Source organism: Austrofundulus limnaeus, unplaced genomic scaffold (genome assembly GCF_001266775.1).
Source record: "Austrofundulus limnaeus strain Quisiro unplaced genomic scaffold, Austrofundulus_limnaeus-1.0 Scaffold50, whole genome shotgun sequence".
In the NCBI taxonomy this organism is placed as follows: Eukaryota; Metazoa; Chordata; class Actinopteri; order Cyprinodontiformes; family Rivulidae; genus Austrofundulus; species Austrofundulus limnaeus.
In genome coordinates, this window is record NW_013952452.1 from 1,563,670 (window position 1) to 1,576,651 (window position 12,982).

Sequence of the window (12,982 nt, forward strand, 5' to 3'; positions counted from 1 at the left end):
ACTTTCCTGTTTTCTTTGGATTTACTCTGCACCTTTTCTGTTCCAGGTCAGTTCAACAATTAAGAAAAGGCTTGCACCCCACACGTTTTCCAACAGTAACAAATGGTTTACATTTCTAGGATATATTATACGACATACATAAATGTACCTGGTGCACTACAATTACCTTGGTTCAACAAATCCAGCCATAATGTGACAAGAACGGAATAAAACCCTGCATTTTATTTTCAGCAATTATATCTAAACATACATAAATGACATCGTAAATTTTGAAGTCAGGTTAAAGTTACCTAAAGACAACAAGAGTTGCAACTGTGTACTTAACCAGTTCATTTCTATTGCGGTAGAGCAAATTATGTCATTTTACTGGGGGGTTATATTGACTGGATCAAATTATTATAGAGGTAACAACCCCCTCCCCCCATAATACACCCATGCTACCACCTAAAATTTTAGCTCAATTGTTCACATGAGTGATTGTCATGTGAACAGGGGGAGTTGAAGAAATTTATGAGTCATTTACATACTGATTGTAAAAGCACCATTTTATAGTTTTCCATTTATAGTATTGATTCTTATAAACTACTGTATAACTATTGTTTTGTCTTGATTAAAATAKGTTTAGYCACAWGCCTGAAACACCCTGACAACACAYAGATAAACYGTTTAATGAACACAAGGACAGGAACTTTGTTTGAGTGTCTGTGACTCAGCCGTAGGTTGTAGTGGGCGTGCYAGWCATTGAAGAATCATKTTAAAATGAGATGCACTTCCGGGTCTCYGGRAGCATTGGTTTTGGCTTCAGCCRTGAGCAAATAAACCATYGTTCAGACTTTAATACTGGTTTTKTATGGTCCATTGTCTTCACATTTTAATTAATTCAACATTCATGTAGTTGTGTGTTCAGATCACGTCGGGGTCACCAAATTGTAGGAAAAATATGCRTTGTTCAAAATGTTATGTCCAAATAAACAGAAATCTGATGAATTTCTTCTTAAAACTTTATTTTCTATCTTCTGACTCCAATCAGGTACAGCGTGCACTCAGCAGCACAGGCCTCAGCGTAAAACCTTAAGCTCATTCAAAACAAATACAGACAAGAGCTCTGCTCTGAGCAGACACTCTGCAAAACACTGACAACTTCTCTACTATAATAATGAATTGAGCTTATAATGTTCATCTCTGCCTGGTTACACCCTTGGAGGTGTTACCTTTTACGCCAGACGTCAGAATGTCACTCGTTTTTGTTTAGGCTAAGAGAAAGAACACATGATAAGACACACACCAACTCTTTGTCTGTTTTAACCTTACAKGCTGAACTTATCAGAAAGTATAAAATACAAAACTGAATCTAATATTCAATTAATCAGGTAMAAAATTTCTTCACAATATTTGCWAATTTGACTGGTTTGTAGCTGTTTTGTGTTGAATGTGGATTAGTTTAAATTGGATTTACTCACGAAGATAATAAATTGTGCTAATTTTTTTCTTACGTTTGATTAAAATACACACTGTGGCTGTGATGGTTGGTTAACAGTTGACCAGTGGTGGACAAAGTACTCAACTCAAATACTTGAGTAAAAGTATTGATCTTCATGGTCAAATCTACTCAACTGCAAGTAAAAGTTACCCCGTCAAAAATCTACTCAAGGTAAAGTACTGAAGTACTTACTTTTGAAAATACTTAAGTATTCAAAAGTACATGCATTTAAAAGTACTCAAGTATTCAAGAGTACATGCATTTAAAAGTACTCAAGTACAAATTAAAGTTTCTTATATCAGTACATTGCTGTATTATTTTTAGAGTGATTTTACAAAACCTTGTAACTCAGAAACCACCTGATGTTTCGACACGTAGAACCACTTTGCCACAAATTCACCACCTGTAAAGACTTCAGAATAAAAATGCAATAAAGTGAGTGATGAGTTCTTAAATGCAGAAATGTAGTTTATCCGCGATGAACCCATAAGATGTTTAAACTGATAAGAAATATTTTTCAGTCCTAAAATCTCAAACATGGAGCTGAGATATGGTCATGGGTGCACTGGTTTCTCTACTCTATTCAACCATCTCCATTGCTGGGTCCTGTTGGAAATGAAAATGGAGCTCAGCTCGTGACCATTATTGAATATGATGTAATTCCAAATCTATCCTAGATGTGAGCTACGACTGTGATTGGTTCCCCTTGTGAGGAACATAGCATGTGGCCAATTGCATTTTACGAAAGAAAAACAGCAACAGCTTTGTTGAACCAAAAGTAACAAGTAACTAACAAGCTTCCTAAAAAATTAGTGGAGTAAAAAGTACAATATTTGTCTTTGAAATGTAGGGGAGTGAAMGGTATAAGTATCCCAAAAAATAATTACTCAAGTAAAGATACACAAAAAATGTACTTAAGTACAGTACTCAAGTAAATGTTCTCCATTACTGCCCACCACTGCAGTTGACTCTAATAATGGCGAAGATGTTAAAACATATCTTGTCACACAGAGACAAGAGAGAAAACTAGATCATCTGCCTTCACTTTTTGCAGCGGGTAATAAGGGGAATAAAACCGAGATAAAAACTGCTCACTTTCTCTGATACAAGGACAGTATATCTGCCACCGGCCAACACTGGGCAAACTAAAGACTGACATTCACCCACCAACACTCACTCACTTCCCTGCTCCGGAAACATAAATCTGTGACGCTCTGCTAAACAAGGTGTCCTGTCAGGGATACAATAGTGGCCAAAATAAGATGGCATCATATTAAAGTCTTTGKGTTTGTGCACCTCTGTTTTGAGTGTGTTTCCCCTCTGTTTGTCTTTACTGCCACCCCACCTCTCCCTCCCCTCTGGCTGCTTCTCCTGAGATGCTTGAGAGACAGTTTCCTGGGAACCAGGTGGTTTGGGGCAAAAGGGGGAGATGATTGCATGAATTCATGAATAAATGAGAATGTAACTTGTAAGGGGGAGAGCGAGCCCTGTTAGGTCTCAAGTGGGGATGTTTTATTAAACAGCCTTCATCTTGGCAGCTCAGTGTGAATTAACTTAGCCAACGGGTCAGAACCTGGTGACGAGGTAAAGCCAGAAGTGACAAATGACACGGCCAAAGTAACTCCAAATATCTATGAATGAGGACAAAGAAAACTCATTTTGGAGAATGTTTGATCAGGTCGAAAACTGCTGACTTAACCTCTGAATTCAACAACTTACTTTCAGGCAGCAGTTTGGGTAAAAAAAAGAAATAAATAAAAAAATTAATTTGTCAGCACAAGGTGAAACTGTGTTTAAACYGTTGCTGCCAGTGGTAAATGCCACCCAGAGTCAAAACACAGCTCTGAGATTACACTGCAAAAACTGTCCACCTAACCAAGTTTTAAAATCTTACCCAGCAAAAAGTCTTTTKGMTCTTGTTTTGAGRCTGATTTACTAAACAAGAACTGATTGTGTAAGAATAATATTTTTTTTCAGAATGTGTAAGATTATTTGTCTTGCTAGTCTGAAAATATGACTCAAATTAAGTCAAAATTTTCTGCCAATGGAGTAAGAAAATTTTACTTGGTAAGATTCTTGAAATACTTTATTTGACTCAATTTTTTCTTAATTCAAAAATCTTACCAAGTAAAATTTTCTTACTCCATTGGCAGAAATTTTTGACTTAATTTGAGTCAAATTTTCAGRCTAACAAGACAAATAATCTTACACATTCTGAAAACAAGATKATTATTCTTACACAATCAGTTCTTGTTTAGTAAATCAGTCTCAAAACAAGATCAAAAAGACTTTTTGGCTGGATATAAGATTTTAAAACTTGGTTAGGTAGACATTTTTCGCAGTGTAGTGCAGAGGTCATTCTACAGCAGCGTATAGAGTGAGGACATGTCGGAACAGAGAAACCTTTCATGGATCAAAGTAAAGGTACCTGTGAATGTGCCAATATGGCCAAACTGTGAGGTTTGCTGCTGATATCACTCACAGCAGGAGAAATCTGTTGGTTATTTCTGCACAGACACAGCTYGCAAATAATGTCTTTATGTCTGAAAACTCAAGCGTCTAGTATCTTTCTAAGATTGACTGTCAACAAGTGTGCTTGTTTGAGTGTTGCAATAAAATACTGCAAACAGAACATGTTTTTAGCTAATTATAAAATATCACTATTAAATACAGCAAACATATTTAAACTAAAAGCCGAATATTCATTTTTGGATCAAAATGTAGTCATTTTGACTTTTATGACAGCAACACATTTGAAAGAAATGAGACAAGGATAACAAAAAGTGTACAGGTAAGTGACAACATCTGGAGGAGCATTTAAAAACCAATTAGGTTAATTGTCAACTGGGCAAGGTTGGCATAAAAATAAGAGACTGAATCTCTCAAAAATAAAGATGAACAGAGGTTCACCAGTCTGCAAAACAATGTGCAGAAGAAAAGATGCACAATTTCAAAATAATGTTGCACAAAGAAAAATTTAAAATACTTTGATTATCCCAGCATTTACAATTCATTTCATCTTCATAAGATTTAAACAATTTGTAGAAAATCTGAGCTCAAAGAGGCTGAAAGTAAATACTGAATGGCTGTGATCTTTGGGCCCTCAGGGGCCAATGCATTAAAAACAGCTCTGATTCTCTTCTGGACATCACAGCATGGATTCAGGAACACTTCTGCAGCTCACTGTGTCATTGCTCTATCATCGATACGTTTGAAAACATTAATCAGAAATGATGTCATCATTAATAAAGCAAAGCTAACGTAAAATGGACTGAGGTAAAGTGGAAAAATGTTCTGCAATGACACAAATTGAAACTTGAAACTATTTTTGGAAACCAGGGAGGATGACATGTGCAGAAGAGGACAGGGACATCTGGTTTGTTATCTTCACACAGTTCAATACCCTGCCTCTCTGATGGTATAGAGGTGCATTTATACCTCTGGCATGAGAAGCTGGCACATTTGGAATGGCAGCGTCAATGCAGAAAAGTGTATGCATATTTTAGAACAGCATACTTTCATCCAGCCKAACATTCAGCAAAGACCAGAGACTGTTGAGAAACTTCAATCCATCATTAAACAATGAGACACTTCCCTCCAAAACTCCAGCAACTGATCCTCAGTTTCTAAATGTTCAGACTGTTAAAAGAAGAGAGGGCGCTTCTGAGTGGTAAACACAGCACTGACTCAGCTTTTTGTGATGTGTTGATGCCTCAATGCAGAATTACCGTTTTTCCCACCTAAAACTATTTCTTAGTTTAATCATTTGCTTTATTTAAGATGTTCCATTGTGAATAACATTTAGGTTTCTGAGATTTGCAAATCATTAAATTATATTTTTATCGATATTTTAGAATTGGAGTTGTATTAACTAAGAGTGTATGAATACATTCCTTACTTCTGACAGGTTATTGGTTTGGGTAAGGGGTGTGGGGGTTGCGTAGCCTCATTCAGCAGTCGGCTCCCAGCACAGCTGCAATTAAAGAGCACATAGAAGCAGCAACTGCAGCCATGCTCCAGTGCATCAAGGTGAGCTGGTGAGTCAGGATAGCATCTCCTATTGACACTCGAAGCCTCTGCATCGACCCAACTTTGACTGACAAACCCGGAAACTTTGCCCCCCCGAGCTTTTCTATCTCACACTGTGACCCAGTAAACCAATGAAGCTTGTCTAAATTTAAACGTCCAAGCCAACAGGGAAAAAGGCTAAATTGTTTAGGGAGGGCTTTTTTTTTGGTCCGCTAAAAAAAGTGCCCTACCTCATAAAGCTTTAAAGTGATATTAAATCATGTGCTGATGTGAATGATGAGCTCGGTGCAGTAAAAAGGAGGATGGATGTTTTGACTAAAGCACAACCACTTATACACAACCAGCAGTTAAGGTTAAGGACTTAGTCTATTAGTATCATATGAGTACATGTGACCGTCTCAATGAACCTTTGAAAGACATTACAGTTGCTTGCTTTGAAATCATTTATCACACAGCTCAAACTGAAGGTCGGACATCAAGTAGAATATAATTTGGCAGAGAAATAGGTCCTATGGAAACACAGGAGCCTGTAGAATAACAACAAACCACAAATGAAAACATCTCAATGTGACTTGCCTGGTTAAATAATGGTAAATAAAATGTTTTTAACTTGTGTCTGTGTGCTGGTGAGGACGTACTTTACTTGTCTGTAGCGATGGCAAAATATCCTTTGAATCACTGGATGAATTGTGGCGAAACTTTAAATCGGTGAATGTATGTTTACAACTGATTTAATTTTGGAGACAATCTGATTCAATATGATGACCACAGGTAATTAAAATTAGCAGTGACAAAAAAAGTTTACAACTCTGTCAGCTATACTGATACTGAGCTAAAATTTGCTGAGGAAGTAGCTGAGAGTCATGCACAACACATATTCCGACTGTGACCTCTTGCAATATTGCATAACCTTGCACACAATGTTATCTTCAAGGTTTACCCAAAACCTCAGCAACTCTACACTCACCGGCCACTTTATTAGGTACACCTGTCCAACTGCTCRTTAACACTTAATTTCTAATCAGCCAATCACATGGCGGCAACTCAGTGCRYTTAGRCATGTAGACATGGTCAAGACAATCTCCTGCAGTTCAAACCKAGCATCAGTATGGGGAAGAAAGGTGATTTGAGTGCCTTTGAACGTGGCATGGTTGTTGGTGCCAGAAGGGCTGGTCTGAGTATTTCAGAAACTGCTGATCTACTGGGATTTTCACGCACAACCATCTCTAGGGTTTACAGAGAATGGTCCGAAAAAGAAAAAACATCCAGTGAGCGGCAGTCCTGTGGGCGGAAATGCCTTGTTGATGCCAGAGGTCAGAGGAGAATGGGCAGACTGGTTCGAGCTGATARAAAGGCAACAGTGACTCAAATAACCACCCGTTGCAACCAAGGTAGGCAGAAGAGCATCTCTGAACGCACAGTACGTCGAACTTTGAGGCAGATGGGCTTCAGCAGCAGAAGACCACACCGGGTGCCACTCCTTTCAGCTAAGAACAGGAAACTGARGCTACAATTTGCACAAGCTCATCCAAATTGGACAAGAGAAGATAGGAAAAACGTTGCCTTGTCTGATGAGTCTCGATTTCTGCTGCGACATTCGGATGGTAGGGTCAGAATTTGGCGTCAACAACATGAAAGCATGGATCCATCCTGCCTTGTATCAATGGTTCAGGCTGGTGGTGGTGGTGTCATGGTGTGGGGAATCTTTTCTTGGCACTCTTTGGGCTCCTTGGTACCAATTGAGCATCGTTGCAACGCCACAGCCTACCTGAGTATTGTTGCTGACCATGTCCATCCCTTTATGACCACAATGTACCCAACATCTGATGGCTACTTTCAGCAGGATAATGCGCCATGTCATAAAGCTGGAATCATCTCAGACTGGTTTCTTGAACATGACAATGAGTTCACTGTACTCAAATGGCCTCCACACTCACCAGATCTCAATCCAATAGAGCATCTTTGGGATGTGGTGGAACGGGAGATTCGCATCATGGATGTGCAGCCGACAAATCTGCGGCAACTGTGTGATGCCATCATGTCAATATGGACCAAAATCTCTGAGGAATGCTTCCAGCACCTTGTTGAATCTATGCCAYGAAGAATTGAGGCAGTTCTGAAGGCAAAAGGGGGTCCAACCCGTTACTAGCGTGGTGTACCTAATAAAGTGGCCGGTGAGTGTATTTGTCTTAAAGTGCCTGTGATGTGCATATCAATGAAATACAAAAAGTCAAAGAAAACATAGTTATATTTAAGAAACTTAGCATAATACACATGATTTTATCCACACAATTGGCCTATTTTCTTTTGAATTTGCTCAGATAAAGGGAAACAGGACGTGACATCAAAGGGGAACTCTTCAAAAAATAAAACTCCCTGGTTTTTGTTTATTTAAATATTATTTGAACTATAACTCTGTCTCATCTATCTATCATAGTGATTAAAACAATCTAAAGTAACATCAGATTATTCTCTACAGTCTGTGCTGTTAGCCATTTTAGCAATGCTCCATTTACATTCAGACGTTCCCCTTTGACATCACTTCCTGTTACTTCACATGCTAATATATCAACAACTGTTCATCTCAGCAGCATGAAATCTTTTTTACAATATGTTATCATTGTTATCTTTCCAAAAAATACATTCCTATTTATTATATTATAAAATGATGTCCCAGGCACTTTAAACTCTGGCATCAAAGATGACAGGTGAATGCATTTATTCAAGGACTGCTTATTTGTATTTCTTTTTATAATAATCCTCTATCTCAAAATCAGGGTTCAGAAAACTTTATTCCTGTATTTTGTTTTCCGTAGCTGCTGAATTATTTCAGCCCTTTTTTATTAATCTTTCAGCCAAACCTTTAAGTGTTTTTAATGATCATGCTCATTTACATTTTATAACCTGTGCCTWCAACTAAAATATCTATAATGTAAAGTATTGCACGGTAAAATGTGCTCRTATAATTACAACTGAACAGAATGAAGGGGAAATATGTGAAGGATTAARGCAGAACAAAGTAAGGATTACAAAAYTCAATGATCATACTCATTTTCTCCATTTCTGATTAAACGYACCRAAAACACAAACTCACATTCATTATTATAACTGGTTTAAGAGAAAAGCTGCAGCACCAGCAGGGTGGTATGTAAAGCAAATGAATATGGTATTTAAAATATTGAACTGCTGGCATGAGGGCATGTAGAATGTAAAATCAGTGCTAAGTACCAGAATAAACAGAAAACAGGGCATACATGACACTGAATCACTGCCTGCTGCAGGGGAGAGCCAGACAGATAAGGTCAGAGACAGGAAGAGCCAGGAAGTGAAGGAGGGCGGGGGGATCAAATTTCACAGTGTCTGTCTGCAGGAGAGGAGTTTTTAGAAAAGGTCAGGGTGTAAAATATGATGTGGTATGACATGAAGTGAGTTTAYTTCATTCATTAATTTGCTTGTGGAACATATTAAACTCACATGAACACTTCAGATCTGAGCAGTGGGTCTGGTTCACATCACTAAATTATGTATTTTTTTAATTTACATCACAGCCTTTTTTATAACTGCATGCTGTTTAAGTGTTTATTTAGCAATAAGAATTTAGTATTTTACCCTTTACCATACGTTGGCATATTAGTCATGCAAAGAAAAATTTGTTAGAATTTGCTGCATGTTAGATCACATTTTGTATGTGTTTGGGAGCTGTGGGTGTTTAAATGTATTCTACACGCCACTTTCTTAAAGCATTACAATGAAATCTAACATATGTGTGCATTTCTAAGTGCTTTTATGTGGGTGTGCGCTGCAGAAATGTGTGTATTCCAGCTGTACTAAACAGCTTTTCATGCCCTCAAGACTGAAACAAGTTCAAGAAATGTCAAACACCACAAGCGCTGGCAAATACTTAAACCTGAGCTTGACCCAGGCGTATACATGAAATGAAATGTTTAAAAAGTGAAACTCAAAATAATGGTAAATCCAAAACTTTATGAAAAAAAGTCTACATTAAAAATAAAATAAAGAAAAGACACAAAACAACACAGAAGAAGAACATATTCACAAGCAAAGATTCTTACAAGTTATGGATGGAGACTATCAGCRAAAGCTAAAACTGATTGACATATAAAGTTATCAGGATGAACAAACYTTATTCTGGTTTTGTGAATTGTAAACTTTTCTAAAAAAAATGTTTATGTATTTACTTTTGTTTTTTGGCTAAGAAAAAGCTATAAGCTGGGTCTAAATCTGTGTCAAAAAATATRCCTGTTTCTGTGACTGTGTCTGCTGCAGTTGTTGAACTTTTTAAGCTGAACCCTTTAAAGGGCCAATATTATGTGTTTCTCTAGCATATATTTAAATACTATACCATAATAAAGTATCTATGTCACCTTTAGCTGTTATTAAAATGCTGTTTTTATGTTTAAATAGAAAATAAACATCTTCTCATCACTTCCTCTTCTAAACGCCTTGAAATTGGCCTGTCTYTTTAAGAACCACCTTCCGCTTCTGTCTCGCCCATTTCAGTGCAGGGGGGTTCGCGCTCRCGAGGGGGTTTGATGCAGTTTACTTGGCATCTGAAAATACATTTCCTCAAAGGTATTTTTAATCAGGAAGACCCAGGACACGCTGGAGGGACTWTGTCTCTCGGCTGGCCTGGGAATGCCTTGGAGTTCCCCCGGAGGAGGTGGAAGAAGTGGCTGGGGAGAGGGAGGTCTGGGCCTCCCTTTTGAAGCTGCTGCCCCCGCGACCCGACCCTGGATAGGTGGAAGAAAATGGATGGATGGATGGATATTTTTAATCTGAAAAGAGCTTCACTGAGTGAGAATTAGTGGAGCTCAGTAGACAGTTTCACTTTCACTTTCACCCGAGAGCCTGCAGGAGTCATGGGCGGAGTGTGTGGGGAGGGGGGCAGGGGGTGGCGCTCCGCCATGAGGAAGCTCTGCTTAAAGACACGTCCCAGGGGCGTTTCTGGTACCAAAATGCGTTTCTTGTCCCCACCTGTCGTTTTGCTCCTCAGCATGGCTTCCTAAAAAAGCTGCAGGATTTCTCAAACATGTATGAATGAGTCAAAGCAAGGCTTTGGGCATGTTTTTTTTATGAGAGTAAAACATTATAGCACGATTTAAACTGAAAAAAGTTGATTTTACATGATATTGCCCCTTTAACTTTTCACTTTTCATTACAGAAGTCTGGGCCTGAAGGAAACCATGTTTTTGGTCTGTGGGARAAACCGGAGTACCCRAAGAAAACCCAYGCAARCAYGAGGAGAACATGCAAACTCCACACACGAACCAGTCCGAACTGGGGATCAAACCCAAGACCYGTTTGCTGTGAGACATCAGTGCTAACCACTGAGCTGCTGTGGTGCCAGTTCAAGCAGCTCTGACCGCTCASTGGAGACACAGAACTTTTTAGTGGTATTCTGGGCTTTCTGTTACTGAGACATTAGCAATAAATCTGTTTGGGTCAGAGAGTCGTGTAAAACAAAGGAGATAAACAACTATTGACATAACATGCATGTTTCTGGTCTGTGAGAGAGGTAAACAGACATGTGGAGAACATGAAGAAAGGCTCCAGTCCATGAGGTGATCCTGAATGAAATGAACGGGCCTGCCTACCTGTGACCAGCTCTTTGATCTCCACGTCCCCCGTCTTCCTCAGCAGACGGACCAAGGCAGGAATCCCCCCGCAGTTCTTCAGGGTCACTTTGTTTTCATCGTTGGCCTTGCCGTAAACCAGATTTCTCAAGGCCCCGCAGGCRCTGCGGTGGACCTCGCTCATCCTGTGGTCCAGCAGATCGACCAGCAGCTGGATGCCTCCCTGTCTACGGATCTGAGCATCAGAGGACCAGAACCAAGTCAATAAACAGTCAATAAAGATTCACACTCATAAAACAACAATCGCTTTATGATAGACTCATGAATTCATAATACTTTAAATGAGAAATGGCATTATTAGTGAGATGATAAATTATTGATTATTGATAGTAAAACATTTATATTTCCATCTAATAGGGTAGTTACAGTGTGTATGTGATAGACTGTACATATGTGTGTGTAGCCTCCAGTATCTGCCAATCAGATTAACAACCCAATGTGGGCTAATTAAACATATTATGACACGGCTAACGGCTGTGCTTTCACAAAAAAAGGCTAACTCCTAATTACACTGATGAGGGAAGGAGAAGTGGTTTTAATCTAATAAAATTCTTAAAAATCACATCTCCCGCTACTTCTTCTTTCGCATGCCTGTGTCTCACCTCTTGATTATCTCACAATCAACATCTTACAAGTGTTTACTTAAATCAATGAATAAACAACATTATGTGTTGGGATGAAAACAAATCTACAAAGAAGCAATCATTGGGTGAACAACGAATGAAAAACGGCGAGTGATGTGCATTTCTTAAAGAAATTCTAGGGCATTTTTTTCAAGACGTGTGAATTTTCCAGCTATTTTTCCTTTTTCATTGATATTCAGTGTGACTGGTGTCCATTCTTTGCGTAGCTGTCAACAGTCCAGACAGAAGTGAAAGCAAATGTGTTGTAGTGCTGATCCACTGCCTTGCCATAAAAATAAAAACTACTGAACCATTATAAAATATTCAGAAAGAAAAGCAGAGTGTCAAAAGGTGTTTGTAGACCAGACACATCAGATTTATTGACTTTTTTTTCTTAAAAGTGACTTACAACAAACCTTTCTACACTTCCCATACCTTCCAGACAGCCCTCTGCTTTGACRTAATAGTGTCACATTTCATGGAACCAAATTGCTTTGTTGTGCGGAGCTGAGCTGCTGTAAACCAGATGGCCTGAGCCGTTCCTGAAACATGTTTTCCTATCTGCAGACTCTTTGAGCTGCTGTTGAAGTGGCCCTCAGTGTTATTCAGTTTTCCTCTCCAGTGAGTCTCTCATCCTGAAGACGGACTTATAGCGCTGCGATCCTCTACTGCTGCCATTGACAGAAGTCCACCGGGAGGGCCAATCCGAGCAGAAACCTGCAGCAGGTGGAGAGCCGAGGCTTTCACTGCTACACCGAGCTCACTGAGGCTGCTGAGCAGAAGGAGGATCAATAAGCTGCAGTCCAAGACAGTTGAGTCTGAGTTTGCCTGCCAGCTGAGGGACTCRGGACTGGATGGCATCATGGGGTCTGTGGGCGAAGCTAAAGGCTGCTGAGATGGATGACGATGATAATCAGCTTCACGTCTATTTACAGCTCGATGTTTGCTCTATTGGATATTGGACATTTGTATATCTGCAACCTTTAATTGTTTTCAAAGCTTTGTTAAAATTATTTTTTAACAGACATGAATATTATTGGCAAAGTTTAATCAGTGAATGTTGCTTAAGCTGTTAGCTTTTAGAATTAGTGCTGTGTGGATCGACATTGAAATATTGACACCACAAATTAGAATTTACATTAAAAATACATTTTTTAAAGAGCACTGAAATCTTATTTGTTTTAAATCTTATTTTG

The 12,982-nt window shown here is 38.9% G+C and overlaps 1 protein-coding gene across 1 annotated transcript in view; it reads right to left on the reverse strand.

Annotated features, from left to right (window-relative positions):
- The window catches only part of ctnnd2a (catenin (cadherin-associated protein), delta 2a), a gene marked incomplete at its 5' end in the record, with an annotated part of 234,924 nt that overhangs the window by 85,827 nt on the left and 136,115 nt on the right, over window positions 1–12,982 (reverse strand). The window contains 1 exon segment of the mRNA XM_014008486.1: window positions 11,125–11,338. Coding sequence (XP_013863940.1) covers window positions 11,125–11,338 — 214 coding nt within the window.